The sequence below is a fragment of the Bacillus rossius genome, chromosome 5 (assembly GCF_032445375.1).
Source record: "Bacillus rossius redtenbacheri isolate Brsri chromosome 5, Brsri_v3, whole genome shotgun sequence".
Lineage (NCBI taxonomy): Eukaryota > Metazoa > Arthropoda > Insecta > Phasmatodea > Bacillidae > Bacillus > Bacillus rossius.
In genome coordinates, this window is record NC_086333.1 from 81,261,979 (window position 1) to 81,287,454 (window position 25,476).

Sequence of the window (25,476 nt, forward strand, 5' to 3'; positions counted from 1 at the left end):
ATTCCAGAGCTTTAAGAAGAACAGAACTGTGAGGGATCGCTCCTTGTTTGATCGGGAGGGTATTAGACCAGCGGCTGGGGCCACCAACCCAGCATAGTCACCGCCTCAGCCCCTCCACCACGCTAGGGTACAGACATAGTAGCGCGGATACGTTTGCCCGAATCAGGGTACGTCTGGCAACCCTGGGAGCGACCCCCGCGGGGGACAGCATTCCTGGCGCCGAGGTCGTAGGGCCCGAGGCGGGGTCAGAACCGGGAATACATGCAGCAGTCTTCAACCGAACCAAAGATTTCCGGTACTCTCGGTACTAGGTAGTGTTTTATTAATGGCGCAGCAGTCGGTGATTGAAGTAGTAATAGTTCTGAACGATTTAACAAGTTTTAGTGACCAGAAGTAAAAAAAAAAAAAAAATACAATACAATTTTTTTTCCAAAAGTATCTATTAACGTGAAAAAATCGCACTCAGTCTTAGTCTCAATCTTTTACTTTAAAAAAAAATACAGTTAAACTAATTATCGTTTTAACGCTTGCAAAACCACAGGATATTTAACTTAAAATAACAATTATTATTTTCATAACAGAACACCGACTGCCGAAACACTCGCCTCGTCATAGGAGAGTATCAAATGGAAGTAACCTTAGCGCGCAATAAAACGAAATTTTATGCTGTCGATGTCGAGTCCCGAAAGTACCGAAAGAACCGGGAATCGATTTTAAATTCCTGGTATTTTTGACGTGACAACGTCTAATAAATCGATGAACGCCGGCTGCACGCACGAAAAAGTTTTCAGTTACGCACATTGTCCCGTTACGGACGATGATTTTACGTGATAACGTCATGAGAAAAAAATTGATGAAAAAATTGCATACTTTTTAATTTTCAAATATTATTTAAAGTTTTTTTTTGCGAATTCAAATTAAATAATTTGTAAATATTATCACGAACAACTAGTTAAAAAGCCCGCCTTAACCTGTTTGATATTATAGATTTTCTCGCACGGTGGTTGGCCGGTTCTTGCACGCTTGGTTCAAGCGGAACGTGACAATTTTTTCCGTGCGTGCAGCCGGCGTTCATCGATTTATAAGACGTTATCACGTCAAAATGTCGCGCCCAAAGATATTTTTCCCAGCCTCTTTGGCCGCGCCCCACTGACACGTATTCGGTCCTTCCCCGCTAGGAGCGCTGGGCGGAGAGTCTTGCTTGGCGCGGTGATACTTCAGTGTGTGACCTGGTCTTGTAGCGACGACTCGTAAATATCCCCGGAACCTCCTGTAGCGACTCGTCCGATCGATGTATTTATAACCGCCACAACCTCATCGTGGCTGGCTGACTCGCGAACGCCTAGAAGGTCTGCGACCCGCCAAGCAAACAATAGTGGCCGGCAGCGTACGTTCAGGAGAAATAGCGTGTAGCTCTCCAGACTTGGCCACAGATGCAACACACACACACACACACACCAACACATACACCAACACACACACACACACACACACCCACACACACATTCTAGGATCCGTTTAAATATCTTCGTCCGGATGATAAATCCACAGCAGTGTTTTCCTGGAGCGAATACTTACGTGTAAATTCACAAAGGCTGTCTTTTGAAATCTCTTTTTTTCCAATATTTGTAGAATCATCTGCAAATTCGTTCAATTATTTTTCTTATATTTAAATAGTTTAAGTTGTCTAAAAGGTACCCGAACTTTATATTATATATATACATATATATAATTTATTATAATATGTAGAGACCTGAAAAATTCGCGGATTCATTTCGTGGAACGCTAAAATTCAAATAATTATACCTTAGTGTGCTTCCGACATTGGTTCACTGTTAATCTGGAGGACTGAGGGCCAATTAGAGACCCCTCACTCGTAGAAGTGTCGAATCACAGGCTACCCAGTCGTGACGACTCACAAGTCAACAGCCAATGAACAGTTGGCACTTGCCCGAGTGTGTAGAGGATAGTGGAGTCTATCCTGGAGGTCATTGAACCCGCGAATTTTTCCGGTCTCTAATAATGTGTGCAGTAAATGAATTTAAATGAATCCAGGAGTGGAAACGGCTGTGTCCCGTGTGCTAGCACAGTTAAGGGAGATGTCGTCTCCCCAGTGAGGTGATGCAGTGGCGACTGCGGCTGTGTTGCAGGGAGGTGGACGGCAAGCAGTACGATGCCTACGTCAAGGAGAAGGCCGAGGCGAGGCGCGACTACGACCAGGCGCTGGTCACCGGCCAGGCGGCCGCGCACGTAGCTCTCAGGTGAGTCGCCAGCCTGGCTTACACACCATGGGACCAGCCTGGTCAACACATCATGGGACCAGCCTGGTCAACACGCCAGGGACCAGGCCGGTCGACACGTCGCATTTGCCCGTGGCCCCCACTTTCAATTACGGGCCCTAAACCCAGGATCGGAGACAAACACAATTTGAGTAACAGGCGATTTGCCTAAACATGAATTCGTTACGGCGATTTGCCTAAAGTAATTTCGCCTAAAGGCGTTTTGCCTAACGGCGATTTGCCTAACGGCGTTTTGCCTAACGGCAATTTTGCCTAACGGCATTTTTGCCTAACGGCATTTTTGCCTAACGGCATTTTTGCCTAACGGCATTTTTGCCTAGCTCCTATTTGGACAACGGCGTTTTGCCATACGGCGAATTGCCTAACGGCATTTTGCTAATGGCGATTTGCCGTTAGGCGTTTTGCCTAAACGGCGTTTTGCCTAAAATTAGGCAAAACGCCTTTAGGCAAAACGACACATGCCCTCGGAGACAAACACAATTTTAAACTCACGTGCTACATTATAATTGCATGGTAATTTCTTACCTACACACCCTTTTAGAATGTTATTTAGCACGAAAATACAGGGTATTATTACGGTACAAGATCTGTTTAACCGTGCAAAAACACTGAAATTTATAATACGTAGGTATTGGATGTAGCAGGAAGTACTAGTAGTGGAGACCCTGGTCGTAACGTCGTAACTCCGTCGCAGCAGGATGGTTGGTTGCGGAGGGGAGGGGGCTCCACTGACCTACACTACGGCGCCGGTTGCCGGGCGAGTTGCCGGAGGGGGTTGGAGGGGAGGGTGCGCGAACCCGGATGCGCAGAGGCTCTCTCTCGGGCCAAGGACGGCGCCTGCGCAGTTCCCACGGTCGCAGGTCCACCGCTACCCCCCACACCCCCGGCTGCACGAGTCTTCCGGGAGGATGAGCCAGGTGTGCGCCTGCGCAGTCACGCTCCCGGGTGACGTCACCTCACGTTTCTATTCGCGCGTGTCTCCCCCCCCCCATCACTCGTACCACCCCATCAGTCGATGTTGCTGCAGCGTCAGCTGCTCACGACCGATATACCGCCTTGATGCTTTAGACATACGCACAGCCATTTGCATGTGCAAGTGTCGGGGATAGGTTTTATACCTTGTTAAAATGTTACGTTTAAGGAATAATAATATAATGTAATAAAAAAAATTGTTGTCTGTAAAGTCGGTTTACGGACGATAGTTTAACATGACAACGTCATAACAAAACAAATGATTGCATACTTCTATGAATAAAATTGAATAATTTTTATTTTAATAATAAAAGAATAAATACTTGAAATTATACTAATAATCAGATTTGTAAAATGCAAGAATAATTAACCTTTATTGCCGAAATTGTTGTTGTAATAAGCAATGAAAACCACATTAACTTTTCACTTCACTTTATAAACAGTCGAGTGGAAGAGAGATAGATGCGGTGCATGCGTACAATGAGCGTAACGGGACACAGCGTAACGGAACAATGTGCGTAATGGGACACTTTTTCGTGCGTGCAGCCGGCGTTCATCGATTTATTAGACGTTGTCACGTCAAAAAAGGTATTGAAACATACATCGTATCATTTAATGTTAATGCATACAGTACTGCCAAGTATTACTGATTTATGTGTCCAGTTACGGAACCACGGAGTGTTATGTATTTCTTACGAAAACAGAAGAAACTTAATGGAAGTCTCAATCAGCATTTCGTGCGAGATAAATATCGCTCATGTAGATCTTTAAATAAGAAGGTTTATCTTTGTTAAAGTGCTTAACGTACCGAAAGTGGTTGGCAAACCTGTGTAATTAGCTGTTACTGTAATGAAGTAACGTTTATTATATTGTAGTCTTGGTATCGGGAGTAAATTTCATAGCGTTTGTTTAACATGTGTTGCATTGGATTCATAAATAAATTTACTGACGGGTGTGATTGGAAGTTGGCAGCACTGTGCTTGCATATATGCTTGCAGTCTTATGTGTTTAACATTCATATTAGAGACCGGAAAAATTCGCTAATTCATTTCGCGATAGGCTAAAATACAAATAGTTATACCTCAGTGCTGCCTCTGCTATTGGCTCACAACTCACCTGGATGACTCTGGGCCAATGAGAAACACCCAACCAAAGCTTTATCTAATCACAGGGCTGCTACTTTGGGACGTCTCACAATACATCAGCCAATGCGTGGGTAACATTTGACCGAGTGTACGTAGAACTATGGAGTTCATCCTGCAGGTCATTGAACCCGCGAATTTTTCCGGTCCCTAATTCATATACCTATATTTACATTTATTTGTATGCACCTAATTGCAAACGTCAACAATTTATACAATGTAATTTTGTGAATAATTGTAGCCAGAGTTAATTATGGAACAATCCAAAGAAAGGACGGTAAAGCAATGACTTTTCGCAATATCTTTGCAGAATATCATTCCTCGTGCCTCGGAAGTATTCTGGTTTGATACGCAGTAGGCCGCGCGGTTATGGTGAAAGCCTTTCGGCCACGCGGAAATGGCGCTATTGTCCGAGTCCAGATTTACCTTCAGTCACACCATTGTTTTAATGTTTTATTCTTCAACAAAGCCGCAAACAGGTCACGTTACGAGCCAGTGGTCTGGATCCACCGCTAACTCACATGTTGTTGTAAGCCCTTCCGGTATTTCGGAGCTCCGACGCATTTTTTCCCCCGACATATCGAGGGCGTTATGTCAATGTCATGTCCCGTACATACAAGGCCAACACAGAATGTGTCATAACTAGAGACCGGAAAAATTCGCGGGTTCAATGACCTTCAGGATAGAATCCAATTTCCTCTACACACTCGGGCAAATGCTAACTGTTCATTGGCTGCTGACTTGTGAGTCGTCTCGACTGGGTGGCCTGTGATTCGACACTTATATGAGTGAGTATCTCTTATTGGCCCTCATTCCTCCAGATTAACAGTGAACCAATGGCAGAAGCAGCACTAAGGTATAATTATTTGAATTTTAGCATAACACGAAATGAACCCGCGAATTTTTCCGGTCTCTAGTCATAACTAGGGACCGGAAAAATTCGCGGGTTCAATGACCTCCAGGATGAACTCCATAGTTCTGCGTACACTCGGTCAAATGTCACCCTATCATTGGCTGCTGTCTTGTGAGACGTCTTAACGTAGCAGCCTGTGATTCGATAAAGGTTTAGTTGGGTGTTTCTCATTGGCCCAGCGTCATCCAGGTGAGTTGTGAGCCAATAGCAGAGGCAGCACTGAGGTATAACTATTTGTATTTTAATCTATCGCGAAATGAATTCGCGAATTTTTCCGGTCTCTAGCTCATAACTAACATGTGCTTAATCAAAATTGAAATACGTGTTTAGTTTTATAATATAATTAAAATACTTCCCTAACAGCATACATATATATTTTAAAGAAAGTTTACAAATACATTGTGACTCAATAAAATAATTAAGCTTAATCCGCAATCCCGCATGGTGATAACCGATATCGACCCTTCGAGACCGATGTGTCGAACTTCCATCGAGATGTTCCGTACATCGCACGTACTCCGTTTTGATGCGCCTGCTTCAAATAAAGGATTTACCAGAACTTGAGCCAAGGTCTTTAGACGCAGTCATATAATATAGGCGTTGAAATGTTGGAACATCAGACGTGTAGCAGAAAATAGATCACATGACTGACGTGGGTGTTTAGAATATGTACTAGCTCAGTTGCTGACAGTATTTTTTTTTTTTTTGCAAATGGACCTAGATTTTGACACGTGTAGACAGTTGTCTAGTGTAATTTTCATATTTTCAGCTATCCACGGGGTATGATGGGACATGGTGGGACAAGGTGGGACAAAGTGAGACGGGTGGGACAAAGTGAGAAATGGTGGGACATGTTGGAACATGGTGAAACATGGTGGGACATGGTGGAACAAGGTGGAACATGGTGGGACGTGGTGGAACATAGTGGGACAAGGTGGGACATGGTGGAACATGGTGGGACATGGTGGGACATGGTGGAACATGGTGGAACGTGGTGGAACATGGTGGGACAAGGTGGGACACGGTGGGACATGGTGGGACAAGGTGGGACATGGTGGAACATGGTGGGACGTGGTGGAACATAGTGGGACAAGGTGGGACATGGTGGGACATGGTGGGACATGGTGGGACATGGTGGAACATGGTGGGACGTGGTGGAACATGGTGGGACAAGGTGGGACACGGTGGAACACGGTGAGACGTGGTGGTACGGACTGTTGCCGGAGCGGCGAGTGCGGTGCGAGTGGTGACGGGGGTGTGTCGCGGTCCTGTTGGCAGCGCTCGGGACTCGAACCGGTTCACGGTGTCGGTGAACGTGGAGCCGCAGTCCAAGGTGACCTTCAACCTGACCTACGAGGAGCTGCTGACGAGGCGGCTGGGCACCTACAACCACGTCATCAACCTGTACCCGGGCCAGGTGGGTGCGCAGTGCTTAGCGGTGCTTGCGTTGAGATGTATCGAACATGGATATTTGCTAATGGCTAGGGACCAGAAAAATTTTCGTGTTCAATGACCTCCAAGATGAACTCCATAGTTCTGCGTACACTCGGTCAAATGTCACCCACTCATTGGCTGCTGTCTTGTGAGACGTCCCAACGTAGCAGCCTGTGATTCGATAAAGCTTTGGTTGGGTGTTTCTCATTGGCCCAGCGTCATCCAGGTGAGTTGTAAGCCAATAGTAGAGGCAGCACTGAGGTATAACTATTTGTATTTTAGCCTATCGCGAAATGAATTCGCGAATTTTTCCGGTCTCTACTAATGGCAGTTTACAATAACACCAGTATTAGCACTGTATATAGGTTGTCCATCATCAGACAACTTTTTTATTTCTGGAAACATCAGGAATAGTGAAAGACATATAATAATAGAGGGGATTTAAACGAAATGGTTATACAAAAATACTAATCACGTATCGCATTTTTTAAACTGTGTCATGCGTATTGTATTTTGAGTTCAGCCTTTGCTAAGCAGAACATTTTTTTTTTTTTTTTAGATATAAGGCAGTGCCTCTGAGTGGGATGTAAGAAAACAATTTAATGAATAGGTTTAAAATTTGTTATTAGTATGTAAACAGTTTTGTTACATTAAATAATATGTAACTGAGTTAGCAGTAATTAATGTATAGGTATTAGTATTTTCACTAGTATGTAAACAGTTTTGTCACAACATCGACGTATCTGTAATTGCTTTAGCACTATTTTAGTGATATGAATTGGAGCTTAATGTGTAGAGACCTGCAAAATTCGCGGTTTTGATGGCCTTCAGGATATACTGCACATACCCCTGTACACTCGGGCAAACAACGCAAGTTCATTGGCTGCCGACTTGTAAGTCGTCTCAGCTGGTTTGTCTGTGATTCGATCCTTCTTTGGTTGAGGGTTTATAACTGGTTGAGATTCGTCCAGATGAACAGTAAGCCAATAGCAAAATTATCTAAGAGGTATATGTGTTTGAATTCTAGCCTATCACCGAATGAATCCTCGAATTTTGCAGGTCTCTATTAATGCGATACTTCGATTTTCTTTGAAATGTCTATTTTTTTTACCTGTGAAAAATCATTAATGATGTAAAGAAGCCGGGAATGTTGTGTGTTTGTATGCTGGACATACTGAGTCTTTGATATGCAAAAAAAAATTTGAAGCTCTTTTTGAATGTATTTTCTTTGAAATGTCTATTTTTTTTACCTGTGAAAAATCATTAATGATGTAAAGAAGCCGGGAATGTTGTGTGTTTGTATGCTGGACATACTGAGTCTTTGATATGCAAAAAAAAATTTGAAGCTCTTTTTGAATGTATATCGATATTGATTGATTGTATCACAACTGTATTGAGGAGGAAACATCAAAGCCGACTGCTCAACATTGTTGCTGTGGGCCGATGGTTTCCTCCTGGTACTCCCGTTTTCCTCGCCGTCACATTCCCTGCTGCTCCATACCAACAGTTTCAGGTTTAATCCGTTCCCGATGACTTCGGTCTCGATTTAACGATGAACCCTAATTCGTTAATTGTCTGTCGGAACACCTGACGATAGTTGTTTTACAGTGCAGGCTTTGAATATATATACTGTATAGAAGTCGCCAGCCCAGGTTTAAATTTCTAATACGGTTTGAGGTAGTTGGTTAATTCACCGCCGCAATCGCCACCATCTATAGGGCATCGACTTATGGTGGTCCCTAGCGGACAAGTGTCGAACACTTTAAACACCCCTTCCCCACCCTCCCTCAAACATGCTTTGTCCTCCACCCACCCTCTACTCCAACCCTCATCCCTTAAGTTTTTTGACGCGCAAACTCCCGTTGAACGATCTTGAGCTGCAGTGAATGTTGGGTTGGGGGTGCGGGGAAATGACAGCGGGCGACAGCGCTGCGCTCTAACGTGTAAATAACAACCTAAGACGATACAAGGCGATACGGCAGCGCACTGCAGCGGTGAAGTTCCCAAGATGCTCATCATACGCGCCTGAAAAACGTAGAGTAAATCCTATACACTCGCGACTTCTATACAGTACATATATATATTCAAAGGTGCAGGCTTGGCCTAGCGATGATGTCAACAACTGACTGTTGCTGTCCCCCTGTGAGGCACGCCACCCGCCGTGCGGCAGTGTTGTGTTGCTTGCCTACTTCCAGGCGCAGCCGCTTGCGCTTTTTAGCGGTGGGACGTTACACTTAATAAAAAAAAAAATTAAGAGTCCATAAATGATTAATGATATACATGAATGGTATTCTAAATGCTGTTTTTTATTATACTTAACTAAATCTGGTTTATAAAATTCTCATCAGTTATTTGCCTTATGAATGATAAAGATTATAAAATGTTTGTATTTTTTAACCTTCATGTAAATTTGAGCCGGTGTAATGAATGCATGACACGGGAGGGTTGTCCACATAAAAGCCTCGCCTACCCGGGCAAACACATAGTGTGCGGAGCTTCGGTAAAAACTACGCGATTTGTAAACCGCTCAGGATATGCGAGGGGTTTCTGTTTGCGGAAAGCGTTTAAGCCCCCCGCCTACCCGGGCACACAAACGGTGCGCAGAGCTTCAGGAAAAACAACGCGATTTCAAAACTACTCAGGATATCCGAGTGGGGTCTACTTACGAAAAGCATTTAAGAGTTCGCTGAGGCCCGAAAAGTACTTTTAATTTTGGATCATGTTTTTAAACTGTATTTCTAGAAGAGTTAAAATGTCTAAAACGCATGTTTTCAGAGTAGTTTTTAGGCGTAAAACAGCCAGTACAGATTATTAAAAGCACTTAAGGGACATGCATTACACCTTTATCTTAATTTATGGGCCAAATATTATTTGGGGTCACCGCTACAATTTCACAGTTGTCCTGTGACTACGAGAAGACTGCGCGCCAGTCCAGTGGAGACACCGCGCTAGAAGCACCAGTGAGCGTCGCGCTTATCATCCCGCCTCACTGACACACATACACCCCTGACGAGGCGGGCGCTCCGGCAGCGAATTCTAACGGCGCGTGCGAAAACTACGTGTGATTCGCGTTCAGAAAAGTAGTTAAAAACACAATTTAGTACATTTATTCCGCTCAGCATTATTTTAAAAAAATTCTTCGTTAAATGTTGTGTCCGAGGATCTAGTTTCGAATCATAAGTGTATTTACAACATAACACATGAATTTGCAATTACGAGGTTAAAAGTTACACATCACCGGCGAGTACTTAAAGACTAGCTCATAATTTTTTTTTCTTAGTTTAAGGAGCAGCATTTTTAAAGAAAATTGAGGGAAAAATTACTAATTACCGCTGCAGTATTTCTTAGGTGTTGATGGGGGGCCTGTTCCTGTCTCTGGCACCCTAGTCTCTCTACACTTGTGCGAGCCACAGGCTAGAAGACATAGACTGTGCAGTTAAGCCCTCTGTATTCTCGCCGGTACGCGCACGTTTAGGCCGGTCCCGCCATGTTCTGGTCCCTCTGCTTGCTGCATTAGCTAGATGCCGGAAAAATTCGCGGATTCATTTCGTGATAGGCTAAACTTCAAACATGTGAAAAATTCTGCTGGTTCTGCTATTGGCTCGCAGTTTAACTGACTGGAGCTCTCTGGGCCAATGGCGGACTATTGACCAAAGAAGCGTCGAATCACAAGCTGCCCAGTGGAAACGCCTCACAAGTTAGCACCCAATGAACACGCATGTTTGCTTGAGAAATGCAGAGGAAAATGGATAGAGACAGGAAAAATTCGCTGGTTCAATGACCTCCAGGATAGACTCCAATATCCTCTATACACTCAGGAAAATGACAACTGTTCATTGGCTGTTGACTTGTGAGTCGTCTCGACTGGGTGGCCTGTGATTCGACACTTCTATGAGTGAGGGTCTCTAATTGGCCCTCAGTCCTCCAGATTAACAGTAAACAAATGACAGAAGCAGCACTAAGGTATAATTATTTGAATTTTAGCATAACACGAAATGAACCCGCGAATTTTCCAGGTATACTAGGGGTCAATGAATCCGCGAATATTTCAGGTGGTTGGTGGGGCTGCACTCGACACTGCTCAAGACGACTCAAGTCCTCGGCATGTTGTCGTCCTTACTTGCTGGACCGCTGCAGATATTAGCTGTCACTTGCAGGTGGACGGGTGTTGCAGATGGTAGCTGTCACCTGCAGGTGGACGGGTGTTGCAGGTGGTGCGAGACCTGCAGGTTGACGTGTTCATCAAAGAAGCGAGGAACATCACGGTGTTGCGGATCCCCGAGCTGCAGTCCGGCAACGAGATAGATCCAGAGGAGGACAAGAAAGGTTAGTCTCCCCCTCACTATACAGGGTGTCCGTGAAAGACCGCACGTTTTTTTTTTTTTTTTCTCTTTTGGATCAATTAGAGAATAAATTTCTGAGACAGGAAGTCTTTGCCCCTTTTTGATCTGACCCATAGGTAATTAGTAATTAATTAAAATAGTTAACAAATGATGAGCGCGCACATGCTCGCTTACTGCTGCTTGCCCCTTATACTCTTGGCGCGCCGTGAGAGACAGTAAGCAGTAGTACCTAGCGCTTCTCTATCTCTCTCTCTCTCTCTCTCTCTCTCTCTCTCTCTCTCTCTCTCTCTCTCTCTCTCTCTCTCTCTCTCTCTCTCTCTCTCTCTCTCTCTCTCTCTCTCTCTCTCTCTCTCTCCGGTAAGCACAGTCCCCCCACTCTTCTTCTTTCTCTTAGAGCGCGCTTATCATTGGTTAACTATTTTAATTAATTACTAATTACCTATGGGTCAGATCAAAAATCGGCAAAGACTTCCTGTCTCAGAAATTTATTCTCTATCTGATCCAAAAAAAATAATTAAAAAACGTGCGGTCTTTCACGGACTCCCTATATATGTTATTTTTTTTAATGATTCTTGAAATGGTGCAATTGATTTAAATAATTATTTTGTTCATACGCCATCGTTGTCTTGCCTGAAGATCGGACAAAGAAGGATAAATACACAGTAATGTTTAAAACAAGCAAATATCAGCCTATGTCAAATGGTAAATATTTCGAGTGCACAGATAATTTTGTGGAAGATATTAGTCATGATATCAAAGCACGGTCTAACAGATGAGTTGTCAACGACGAGACATTCGCAACAAGAACAGTATATACAAACAACCACCTCGGACCACACAGTCACAAATAGAGGAACTCAACAGATAATCCAGGCAACACGACAAAAATTACAGCAACGCAGATAACACAGTAGGCTTCGTAAGAAAAAATTATTTTTGTCATAGGAAGCCTACAATTATTATCGGCTGTGTTGTAATATTATGACTAATTCCTTCCATGGGAGTCTTTGTACTCTGTATACATTTTAAAAAACGACATCGACTGATAATCGGCTTGTTTTATGTGTGTTTGTTTTGTGACACGCATGTGAATGCTGTGGAGCCGCCGGAACCCGCTCAGAGTTTTAATGCCCTTGGCCCCTTTTTTGGCATTTAATTTTTTTTGACGTGTATATTGTTGGGTTTTTCCTTCTTTTTAAGTTTTTTTTTTTAATTTTTTGTCTTGTAATTTTTTGTGGAAGCTGAAGATGTTAACGTTGATTGTTATTTGGCCAATTACAACTAGCATCGCACTCTATTCCTTTTTTTTTATTACATCGTTACCTCCCTTTAGCTTAATTGTTTTGGTTAAGCTCTGGGGGGTGTTTCAGTGTATTCATTTCTCTTTGACTATTCCCGAGGGGATAACCTTTTCACAGACGAGAGAGCCAAACGCCCGATCGTTCATCTTCGGTTTTTTTTTTGTTCATTGTAAATAAATATGGCTACATTATAAATACGATAAAAAAATTGTGGACGGTTGATTTGGTTAAGATAGCTACATGAAAGATACGGGGGGAAAAAAAGCGAGCATGAACTTCTGGGAACTTCGGGTTTTGGCTCTCTCGTCTGTGAAAAAAAGGCTTCCCATTCCTGAGGTTTTCTCTATGATATAGGTACTGTGCAAACTGGTAACTGGTGTCTCGTCCGGAACAATGACTTGAAGAGTGTGCGGTGGGCCAGGGCTGATGTTTGGCGGGTTGCAGCGAACCCGCTGGCGACGGTGGAGCGGCCCTCGCCCGCGGAGGCGCACGTGCGCTTCGCCCCCAGCGCGGGGCAGCAGCTCGCCCTTGGGCAGGAGGGCGGCGGGGGACTGCGGGGGCAGCTCGTGGTGCGCTACGACGTGCAGCGGGAGCCGCAGGCCGGCGAGGTGCTGGTGAGTGTCCCTGCGCGTGGCGTAGCTGTGACTGGCGCCCCTGGCCGGACTTGAACATGGCGGCCCCCTCTTGGATTAAAAAACAGGAGGGAGGAGGGTTCAGTAACACGCGAAACCGTCGTGGCGCCGCCCCCCCTCCCACCCCTTCGACGGCTAATAACTAAATAATCACTTGAACTTTGGTTAACATTTATGCATGAAGCATAATTAACATGGTGGCACTCGTCCCTAGATTAGGATCGATCACGTGGACGAACAAGGTGCGGGCCACGAAAGTTTTTGTTAAAAAATTTTTTTGAATGAAAAGAAAACAGTTTCACTGAGGTTGTGCTCTCGACTGTTGGGGGGGGGGGGGGGGGGGGGGGCTAGCCGCAGAGCCGGATGGACTGGGACATCCCTGCCACCCGCTTGCTACGCCACTGTGCGCGTAGCTCCAGGGGTTGCGTGTATAACATATCGGAGCGGCCAGCGGGGCTTGTGCCCCGGTGTGCAAACTGGCAGTCATTTGTACTGTAGATATTTACTTGAATATCGCAGTGTAAGTACACAAAAAAATAAATGTTGGGAGAGCATGTGAACTGAATTATTTGTACTGAAATATATACTTTAATATATAATTGTATATCGTGAGATGTTTAAAAACTGGGGTACCTTTCGCTCTACTAGTCAACTTGCGATGTAGTGTTAAATAATTGCAAATAAATGTATTTATTTTGCCATCTAAGTTGGATTAAAACATTTTGAACAGTGGAATTAAATGTGTGGTGGCGACATGAGGTAATTTTGGGAAAGGTTTTGTTTTGTCTGTTTTGAAAAAAAAAAGAGGATCACCAAGATGAGTTCTCGGCCCGGGTGGAACCTGGTCTAGTTACGTCCCTGCTAGTGGTGCCTGTTTGTGAAAAGCATGCACAAATATGCGGAGGACGGATGAGTACTTCTGTTTTCGCAAGTTTGCTTCGGACCGAATACAACCTCAAAACTGCGCGATTACTCGGTGCGCACACCTGAACGCCGAAAGTACCCCGGGCGCGGCTTGGCACATACAACTCCATGAAAAATTGGTTGTCTGTAAAGTCGGTTTATGGACGTTATTTTAACGTGACAACGTCATAACAAAACATTGATGAAATGATTGCATACTTAAATTGAATCATTTTTATTGAATTATCACTATTTTGTATGGATACAAAGAAGGAGTGAAATGAAATCTACAATTTAATTGATAAATTTACTTTTATTTGAACTCATTCATTCAAATATGTTTATTACTTTAACGAAGAGATAATTTTAACTATAACTTTTATACATGTTTGCTATTTAACTTCTTCCAATCTATGTTATTCTTTTAAGGATAGGACGATGATAGGAAAAGTAGGAAACGAATGGGAGTGTTTCAAGTTTAATGTGCCTCGAAAAAGTCAAATCGATGGTTGTTCCAATCGAGTGGAAGAGAGATAGATGCGGCGCAAGCGTACAATGAGCGTAACGGGACACAGCGTAACGGGACAATTTGCGTAACGGGTCACTTTTTCGTGCGTGCAGCCGGCGTTCATCGATTTATTAGACGTCACGTCCAAAGATTTTGCTTAAACATAACAAAAGGCATGCCACGGAAATTGACTTAACAGCATGGTCGCACCAGAAAATAGCCAGCGCTTCTACCAATTGATTTGTCCGCGCGTCGCTAACAACTATTGCCACGGGATAACCTTGAAACATAAAACTCCGCAACACTGGAACAGCTAATAGTTTGAAAACTGCTAAAAAAACGCAAAAGTTTTCCTTCTACCACTACACACACCAACAGTGGCGGATCCAGAATTTTGGTTTGGGAGGGGCTTGACCCAGCTGAGGCTAGGCTTTATCAAGGCAAACACTAAAACAATAGTGGACCCAGATGCTTTTGGAGGGGGCTTGAGCCCCTTAGCCCTCCCTCTGGATCCGCTACTGCACTGTGGTGCACAGCATAAAAGAAAATAAAAAAAGGGGGTTGTCTGTAAAGTCTGTTTAGGGACGATAATTTTACCTGATAACGTCATAAGTAAAAATATTGAAGAAAAATTTGCATTCTTTTTAAATTTTCAAATATTATTTACAGTTTTTTGCAAAATTTAATTTAAATAATTTGTTTGAACATAATCACGAACAATTAGTTAAAAAAAAAAGCCCGCCTTAACCTGTTTGATATTATAGAAGATTTTCTCGCACGGTGTTTGGCCGGTTCTTGCACACGCTGGGCTCAGGCGTAACGTGACAAATTTTATCGTGCGTGCAGCCGGCGTTCATAGATTTATAAGACGTTATCACGTCGCTTTGTGCGCCACAGCCCAAGAGCCGCAGTCAGATCAGAACGGGCACACCGAGCGAGCGTGGTCGTTGCAGGGCAGGACGCGCGCGGTACACGCACCTCTAGTTCGCCCAGGCCCGGGCAGGGTGTCCACAAGCGAAAAAAAATATTTCGTACCAACTAAGTCGAGAAAAAAGTACTAGATTTGGAAAAAAAAAAAGTACTAAATTATAATTTGTTACGGTTTTAACAAATCAGGAAGTTAAAATGAAATTGAAATGCTCTAACTTAAACACCACACACACATACATTCCATAGTTTTTAAAAATAATTACGCTTAATAATAAAACATATTGGAGTTACTGTAATATTATTATATTAAAGGGAAAAAAAGTACTAGATCTGAGCGTAAATGTACTAGACCACTAAAAATCTTATAAAAGTACTAGATCTAGTGGACACCCTGGGCCCGGGGCGTATCCGTCCGCGCCGAGTGCCGCAGCTGACTCAGCATCGCCCGTAACACACACACTCAAAGAGCGTAGCGGTCGGAATATGATCCACTTCTCTACACATGATGTTTGGCAACATCGTCCTCTTGACCAGCTCACTGCGAACTGAGCGTGGGACACTGTATGGGCAGCGCACTGCGCCAGGGTTCCCCCGGGTGCACATGGGCTGGAGGTCGCCCCCCCCCCCTCCCTCCCTAGTGACGGTCTGGAGCGACGCCAGACCTTGTGCGTGCTCCGTGGCCGAGAGCAGTCTCGGCGCGTGACTGCAGCCGGTACACCGCCGCGTGACTGACTGCAGTGACATACACACTGTAATAATGGCATAAGCAAGGTTCTGTTCGAACTAGTACAGCTATAGAGATGATGCGGACTTACTGTCGTTTTCCTTCAGAGAATTAAAAATATGAAAATTATTGTAAAATTCGTCAGGGAAATTTGTAAATTTGGGTAATGGGAAAGTCACGGAGAAGTCAGGTTTATCTACAGGTGTTATGTTGACACCCTCGGCTGGTAGTGCATGCTGAAGGCCAGGGAATTTCGACCTTATGACTTGGCCTCAACTCGAGCAAAGTACACGTGTAGCTGGCTGCGCCGGGGTAGTCCCCTGGCGGGTAGACTACCGCACCGTCGCGCGCGCCGGGCGGGTGGCATCTTGCCTCGCAGGCGCAGTGTCGCAGTTCAGGCTGACCGCGACTATATAGCCCGTCCCACTCTTAGATTGCAGTACACGGCTTATGGCGCGCGCTGTTGCCAAATCTCTAACACATTACGAATTTCAGGAGATCAGTGTCTTTGTAATTTGGATCGAACAAGAAGCATTTTAAGAAATCATATCGTAATTTATAATATTTTATACTATTACACATATAAATTTGTAATAATGCCACTTTTATGTAAATTTCAAATAAAAACTACCTATTGTAGACGAAAAATATTCTTATAGTTTTATTTTCTGTTCTAAAAATCCCATATATATATAATTATATATATATATTTATCACATTTTCATGGGCCCGATAAATGCCGTATTTTTGGACAAGTCATGTCCAAAATGATAAATAAAATACGGTAATGGAAATTCTCGGTCGAGTAATTTATGGGAAAAATCCGAACAATTGGTTCGAAATTGGGAAGATTTTTTGAAAAACAGAAAAATCGCAACAACTCCCATAATATGAGTAGTATCGAATCCGTTTTAACGTATGATAACTCGGATTACCTAATGCCGAAAAATGTTTTCTAAATACATTTTTGATACGACCAGCCATAACTGCATGGGTTCGAAAAAAATTTTCACCGGACAAAAAACGTAACTGCCTTAGTAGACACCTTATCAAATCTGTTTAAATTGTTTGTAATAATATCATAATTATTTTCCAAAACTTTGTCTAAAACAATGTTTGATAAGATGCTTGGTGTTGAGAAGGATAGAAAAATAATTCAAAATTTTGTACCATGATCGCTATTGTATTCCTTCGTATTTATTTCATACATTTTACATATTATGTTCAAGAATCGATTATAATATTTTTTGTTGACTAAGGAAGCCATGTATTTGAAATTGCTTGTAGGACAGAACCCCACTTATCTAAACACACGACCCTGTTTCCTCTTACGACGGCAGCGCGCGCTCTTGTACCGATAAGACACATCTTTAACAGCTATTTCCACTGAAACTGTAGAAGAAATTGAGATGGGGCTGCTTTTAAAAACTAATTCAGTTCATTGTGAACATTTTTCTCGCTTTCGTCCCCCATCTATCTTTAATAGAAAAATTTTTTTCCGCTGGTCAACTTTTTGATGTGTCAGTTTGTGAGAAAATGCATTTCAATATATTAAAAAAATTATTTAAGTGAACCCTGTACAGTTTTTGTCTTAACATTTGTTCGGTGGCGTCCTAAGGCATTAATTTACTAATAAAAAAAATCTGAATGAAATACACATGTTGGTTTCCTTTTTTTGATGTGAAACATATCGGAATACTTAAAAACAGTTCGCAGCGAATAAGTTATGTTTTTTAATTTTTTCGGACACTTAAAATATTGTTAATTATTTAAAATAAGCATTGCCTGATGCGTATTTTGATTCTATACAATATGAAAAAAAGCTTGGTCCGAAAATTAAAATTTTAAATTTGGTTTGATATTTGGCAACAACGCACGAAGAAACAAGGACAGTGCTAACGGCAATCGGCGTGTGTTAGAGAGAGAGAGAATGTGCCCATTTACTTCCACACTGCAATCTAAGAGTGGGATGCTCTATAGTCTGTCTCACGCTTAGCTTTCAGTAGTACAGTTATAGTCGCCCTCTGTTGCCAGATTGCTACAAACCGGCTTGCTCTTTTCAAATTTTGTTTTGTAAATCCACTTTATTTACAAGTTTTAATATATATAATTTTACTGTATGAAGGTTTTTTAAGACTATATATTAGTATCTATTGACAGTATTATCACAGTTGTAGTCATTCTCAGAAAAAAATAATAACTGAATGCTAAAAACCAAGAATGATTTCACGGGAGAAATTATTTCTAACAGTCCGTCAAAATTAATAAAAGGCATCCCATAAAAATGATGGGGAATGTTTAGAAGAGCATATTAATTTTTGCCGACAAAAAACATATTCGATGAGCAAATTATTTTTTTCTGCGAAAAAACGTATTCGATGCGCAAGCCATTGTGCCCTTTATCACTCCAGCAGTAGGATCAATTTCGCGAGAGATGTGTCAGTCCTTCACTTGTCAACTTCTATCAGCAATCCGCGTCCTGTTTAACCTCTTACACCACACTCATATTTATTTGGCTTCATGTATGTTATAAGCTTATGCACGTTTAGTCTTTTAAAAGAGGCCCTGTGGAACATGCGTGAAAAATAATGAGTGATTTGAGTAAATACAGTAGTTTGACAACAATCCACCCAGAGGATCTGCTGGAAATTTATTCTCTTCTAGGTAGGTTGCTGTCACACTATACTGTATTTACCAAAGTATTTATTTATTTTTTACTAGTTTCAGAGAGTTTCTTTTAAAAGACTCGCTCTGTACTTGGAACACAATTTAATTATAAAAGCCGTTTTCCTTATCTAATGAACAATTTCGCTAATGGCCATTTAGTAATAATAACACTCGGGTAAACACACTGAGCCAGCATGCGAAGAGCTGACACGCCAGCCTCGCCGCAGAAGTGCTACGCCAGCCTTGCCGTAGAAGTGCTAATCCAGCCTTGCCGCAGAAGTGCTACTCCAGCCTCGCCGCAGAAGTGCTACTCCAGCCTCGCCGCAGAAGTGCTACTCCAGCCTCGCCGCCGAAGTGCTACTCCAGCCTCGCCGCCGAAGTGCTACTCCAGCCTCGCCGCAGAAGTGCTACTCCAGCCTCGCCGCCGAAGTGCTACTCCAGCCTCGCCGCAGAAGTGCTACTCCAGCCTCGCCGCCGAAGTGCTACTCCAGCCTCGCCGCCGAAGTGCTACTCCAGCCTCGCCGCCGAGGTGCTACTCCAGCCTCGCCGCAGAAGTGCTACTCCAGCCTCGCCGCGGAAGTGCTACTCCAGCCTCGCCGCAGAAGTGCTACTCCAGCCTCGCCGCCGAAGTGCTACTCCAGCCTCGCCGCAGAAGTGCTACTCCAGCCTCGCCGCCGAAGTGCTACTCCAGCCTCGCCGCCGAAGTGCTACTCCAGCCTCGCCGCAGAAGTGCTACTCCAGCCTCGCCGCCGAAGTGCTACTCCAGCCTCGCCGCAGAAGTGCTACTCCAGCCTCGCCGCCGAAGTGCTACTCCAGCCTCGCCGCCGAAGTGCTACTCCAGCCTCGCCGCAGAAGTGCTACTCCAGCCTCGCCGCCGAAGTGCTACTCCAGCCTCGCCGCCGAAGTGCTACTTCAGCCTCGCCGCAGAAGTGCTACTCCAGCCTCGCCGCCGAAGTGCTACTCCAGCCTCGCCGCAGAAGTGCTACTCCAGCCTCGCCGCCGAAGTGCTACTCCAGCCTCGCCGCCGAAGTGCTACTCCAGCCTCGCCGCCGAAGTGCTACTCCAGCCTCGCCGCCGAAGTGCTACTCCAGCCTCGCCGCCGAAGTGCTACTCCAGCCTCGCCGCAGAAGTGCTACTCCAGCCTCGCCGCCGAAGTGCTACTCCAGCCTCGCCGCAGAAGTGCTACTCCAGCCTCGCCGCCGAAGTGCTACTCCAGCCTCGCCGCCGAAGTGCTACTCCAGCCTCGCCGCAGAAGTGCTACTCCAGCCTCGCCGCCGAAGTGCTACTCCAGCCTCGCCGCCGAAGTGCTACTCCAGCCTCGCCGCCGAAGTGCTACTCCAGCCTCGCCGCCGAAGTGCTACTCCAGCCTCGCCGCAGAAGTGCTACTCCAGCCTCGCCGCAGAAGTGCTACTCCAGCCTTGCCGCAGAAGTGCTACTCCAGCCTCGCCGCCGAAGTGCTACTCCAGCCTTGCCGCAGAAGTGCTACTCCAGCCTCGCCGCAGAAGTGCTACTCCAGCCTCGCCGCAGAAGTGCTACTCCAGCCTCGCCGCCGAAGTGCTACTCCAGCCTCGCCGCCGAAGTGCTACTCCAGCCTCGCCGCCGAAGTGCTACTCCAGCCTCGCCGCCGAAGTGCTACTCCAGCCTCGCCGCCGAAGTGCTACTCCAGCCTCGCCGCAGAAGTGCTACTCCAGCCTCGCCGCCGAAGTGCTACTCCAGCCTCGCCGCCGAAGTGCTACTCCAGCCTCGCCGCAGAAGTGCTACTCCAGCCTCGCCGCAGAAGTGCTACTCCAGCCTCGCCGCAGAAGTGCTACTCCAGCCTCGCCGCCGAAGTGCTACTCCAGCCTCGCCGCAGAAGTGCTACTCCAGCCTCGCCGCAGAAGTGCTAATCCAGCCTCGCCGCAGAAGTGCTACTCCAGCCTCGCCGCAGAAGTGCTACTCCAGCCTCGCCGCAGAAGTGCTACTCCAGCCTCGCCGCAGAAGTGCTACTCCAGCCTCGCCGCCGAAGTGCTACTCCAGCCTCGCCGCAGAAGTGCTACTCCAGCCTCGCCGCAGAAGTGCTACTCCAGCCTCGCCGCAGAAGTGCTACTCCAGCCTCGCCGCAGAAGTGCTAATCCAGCCTCGCCGCAGAAGTGCTACTCCAGCCTCGCCGCAGAAGTGCTACTCCAGCCTCGCCGCAGAAATGCTACTCCAGCCTCGCCGCAGAAGTGCTACTCCAGCCTCGCCGCAGAAGTGCTACTCCAGCCTCGCCGCCGAAGTGCTACTCCAGCCTCGCCGCAGAAGTGCTACTCCAGCCTCGCCGCAGAAGTGCTAATCCAGCCTCGCCGCAGAAGTGCTAATCCAGCCTCGCCGCAGAAGTGCTACTCCAGCCTCGCCGCAGAAGTGCTACTCCAGCCTCGCCGCAGAAGTGCTACTCCAGCCTCGCCGCAGAAGTGCTACTCCAGCCTCGCCGCCGAAGTGCTACTCCAGCCTCGCCGCCGAAGTGCTACTCCAGCCTCGCCGCAGAAGTGCTACTCCAGCCTCGCCGCAGAAGTGCTACTCCAGCCTCGCCGCAGAAGTGCTACTCCAGCCTCGCCGCAGAAGTGCTAATCCAGCCTCGCCGCAGAAGTGCTACTCCAGCCTCGCCGCAGAAGTGCTACTCCAGCCTCGCCGCAGAAGTGCTACTCCAGCCTCGCCGCAGAAGTGCTACTCCAGCCTCGCCGCAGAAGTGCTACTCCAGCCTCGCCGCCGAAGTGCTACTCCAGCCTCGCCGCAGAAGTGCTACTCCAGCCTCGCCGCAGAAGTGCTACTCCAGCCTCGCCGCAGAAGTGCTAATCCAGCCTGGCCGCAGAAGTGCTACTCCAGCCTCGCCGCCGAAGTGCTACTCCAGCCTCGCCGCAGAAGTGCTACTCCAGCCTCGCCGCCGAAGTGCTACGCCAGCAGTTATACGGGAAGCTCTCCCGGGTGCTGTAGCCATATGTCCGGCGCCACTGGTTTAGTTCCGAAAACCATGTTTACTGTCCAGTGTCCGATATCAGTCTGTGCTCGATGTCGGGAACCATTGCTATTTCCCAAAACGCCGCAACTGTCTTATCATAGGACACCTACTGTGTTCGTCTGTGTTGCTGTTTGTGTGTTGTCCATAATATCTGTTGACATAGCTGATGTAGGCTTGTTCTATGTGGCTTTGTGTTTGCAATTTATTTTACTTAATTGGCTATCTTGAAATTTTTCCATGACAAACAGTGCAAAACAGTAATTGTGAATGTCCAGGAAATTGTATTAAAACGCAATTCTCCTTTGCATGAATAGTTTAAAGAACGTTTATTTATTTTTTCCCCCTAATTTTATAACTCTATTTCTAAGAAAAATCTTTTTAAATTTTCCAAGATGTACTTTTTTTTTCCGGACCACGTTTACAGTCACGGCCACGGTAGCTGACATGACAAATAGGAAAAATTCGCGAATTCATTCTCGATAGGCTAAAATACAAATAGTTATACCTCAGTGCTGCGTCTAGTATTGGCTCACAACTCACCTGGATGACGCTGGGCCAATGAGAAACACCCAACCAAAGCTTTATCGAATCACAGGCTGCTACGTTGGGACGTCTCACAAGACAGCAGCCAATGAGTGGGTGACATTTTACCGAGTGTACGCAGAACTATGGAGTTCATCCTGCAGGTCATTGAACCCGCAAATTTTTCCGGTCGCTACAAATAGATCTTTAATTGACGTTTGAAAAAAAAAATTTCACATAAAGTAAAACGTATTTTCTCTCGTCGGCCCTGGCCGCGGCTTCACAAGCCTTTCCCTTCGCTCGTCGCGTCGCTGGCATTTCGGAGCCGTGCGTTTGTTTCCCAACGGAGCGGCCAGAGGCCGGCTTTCTCGCGAGGCGCGGCGTGTGTGCGTGTGTTTGTGTGGTTGCGTCACAGCGCTCGTCTGCCGAGAGGAGCTTCTTCCCACCCCCCTTCCCCCTTTGACCATCTCACCTTCTGTCCGGGCCGTGGGAACCTCCGCCGCGCGAACGCATCACGCCCCGCCTCTCAAAGTCATTTCATTTTTCAAGTGAAACTTCTTTGCTTTCCTGATCGCGTGAGGGGGGAATGGGAAGCCTTCTTTTCACAGACGAGAGAGCCAAACGTCCGATCGTGCATCTTCGGTTTTTTTTTGTTCATTGTAAATAAATATACAACTCATGATAACTAATGGTCAATTAGGTTAGGTTAGCTACATTATAAATACTTTAAAACATTGTGGACGGTTGATTTGGTTAGGATAGCTACATTAAAGTTACTGTGAAATCATGTAAACGGTTTCCCCCAAATAAATACACCTGTTGTGGTACGGGAAAAAAATTTAGCGAGCATGAACCTCGGGGAACTTCGGGCGTGGCTCTCTCGTCTGTGAAATGATGGCTTCCCGAGGGGGAATAGTCGAGTCACATGGTGGGGGAACCGTCAGTGTCAACGCCACTCGGCATGCGCTAGCGGTCGAATGGGAAGACGGCAAAAAAAAAAAAAGTGGGGGAAGGGATAGGTACGTAACGTACCATGCTATATGCTAGTTGTAACAAACGGAATGGGTGTCGAAAGGGGAGAGGTAGTAATGACGCAGCAGTGATGCTACGGAATTCTCGTAACTATGCTTGTATTTGTCTACTCTCCAGTTGAATATATCATATTTATTTTGTTTTGTTTAAAGTATCAACGATTTATTTATTACTGTGGAAAAGAGTTACAGATCTGAGCAATTAACTTTATAAGTATCATTAATTTTTTATTTTAATAGTGTTATTTAAAAGGTAAAAAAGACGTATTGACTACCTTTATAAATGTAATTAATTTTGGTATTTAAACACCGTGATGGAAATGTCAAAAAAAAAAAAACTTGTAGACTTTTGAAATAGACTTTATAAGTGTAATTTATATTCGATTAGACTGTTTTTTGACGTGACAACGTCTAATAAATCGATGAACGCCGGCTGCAAGCACGAAAAAGTGTCCCGTAACGAACATTGTCCCACTACGGATGTGTCCTGTAATGCTCATTGTACGCATGCGCGGAATGGCGGAATCTCTCTTCCACTCGATTGGAACAACCATCGATTTGACTTTTCAATCATGTTTTCGTTGTTTTAATTATTAATATTATGTAATTTAACGATCGTCCACGGTTTTTTGTTCTTCCATTTTATTTAGTTGAAGATATTCAATTAATATAATTCCTAAAAGTAATAATAAGGAAAATCAGATAAAAGGTATTATCAAAGTCAACGTGTGAATAATGCGGCAAGAGGCGCCGAAAATGCCAGTTAATAAATGCAAGACTAAAGGACGTGGAAAAAGGCTTACTTGTTTCCATTTCAGATCATACCCACATCCTTATTATTCTCAAGAATAATCTCTTGTTCAATTGAAGAGTACTAATAATTAATCCCTAATTATACCTTATAATCAAGAATTTACACTTCTGTCGCACATGGAATCCCACGCACAAATTTTTTTTATTCACGTATTATTGGTGCTAACACTCGTCACCTTTAAACCGCACATTATAAATAAATTAGTAAAGGCTTCCACAGAAACTATTAACCGAAATATTCAATATATATTCATCTGAGGATGAGGTTACCGCTAATATATAATATATTTTTTAATTACCCAAGGCTAACATGGATATACATTGCAAGTTAACGACGCGAGGGCTACTTCATATTGCCGCCTTAACAGTTACACGTCCGGGTGTGACGGCAGTAGTAGTGTAGTGGTGCAGCGGCGGATGTAGTCTAGCAGTGTTGCCACGGCGGACCGAGTGTGGGGTGGATGTCGCAGGTTAACGACGGCTACTTCGTGCACTTCTTCGCCCCCGCCGAGCTGCCGCCGCTGCGCAAGCACGCGGTGTTCGTGCTGGACGTGAGCGGCTCCATGGAGGGACGCAAGATCGACCAGCTGAAGGAGGCCATGTCGGCCATCTTGGACGAGCTGCGCGAGGGCGACTTCTTCAACCTGGTGGAGTTCTCGTACTCGGTGACGGTGTGGAACCTGGACTCGGCGGCCGCCAGCTCCGTGTTCTCGCCGCTGAGCGCGTACGCCTACGACGACGAGCCGCGGCACCCGACCGCGCGCACGCCGGCATTCCCCGCCACGCCCGAGTACGTGCGCAAGGCCAAGGACATCGTGGCCAAGATGCGCGCCGGCGGAGGTGGGTGGCTCTCTGCTCCGGGGCATGGCGTACCAGCGGGCTGCCGTTGTATCATGTAGGGGGGGAGACCCAGGGCCGGCGCGTCCACACAGGCGAACTAGGCAACCGTCTAGGGCGGCGCAGCACGACACATAACAGCTCATGTAATATGTTTAACGATTACTGAAACTAGATGAAAATGGATTTTTGTAACAGTTTGGAATGTTTATACTGATATAAGTAATTATTTAAAGTCCACGGTGAACTGTTTATAATTTGTAATAAGTAAAAAAGTAAAAAAAAATTGATTGTTGACAAAATCTTCATCTTACGTAATGTATTTTCAGGCAAGGAAATTTTTTTTGTGGTGTCCTTTGGTGGGGGGGGGGGGGGAATTAAGGTTTTTCGCCTAGGGCGCCAATTTATCTTGCACCGGCCCTGGGGAGACCTTATGTTTTCCAACTAATATGAACACCTAAAATTCCTTGCTTTCGTTTTTTTCTCCTTCCTGTCTACAAGATAAAAGAAATTGAAACTTTTCTCCCAGT

At 45.3% G+C, this 25,476-nt stretch overlaps 1 protein-coding gene across 2 annotated transcripts in view; it reads left to right on the forward strand.

Annotated features, from left to right (window-relative positions):
* LOC134532113 (inter-alpha-trypsin inhibitor heavy chain H4-like) overlaps positions 1 to 25,476 on the forward strand; it is a 63,001-nt gene that overhangs the window by 19,666 nt on the left and 17,859 nt on the right. For both annotated transcript variants that reach the window (XM_063368428.1, XM_063368429.1), the window contains exons 3-7: positions 2,151 to 2,261; positions 6,606 to 6,744; positions 10,973 to 11,087; positions 12,850 to 13,019; positions 24,580 to 24,949. In XM_063368428.1, the coding sequence (XP_063224498.1) occupies positions 2,151 to 2,261; positions 6,606 to 6,744; positions 10,973 to 11,087; positions 12,850 to 13,019; positions 24,580 to 24,949 (905 nt within the window). The remainder of the gene's footprint in view (positions 1 to 2,150; positions 2,262 to 6,605; positions 6,745 to 10,972; positions 11,088 to 12,849; positions 13,020 to 24,579; positions 24,950 to 25,476) is intronic.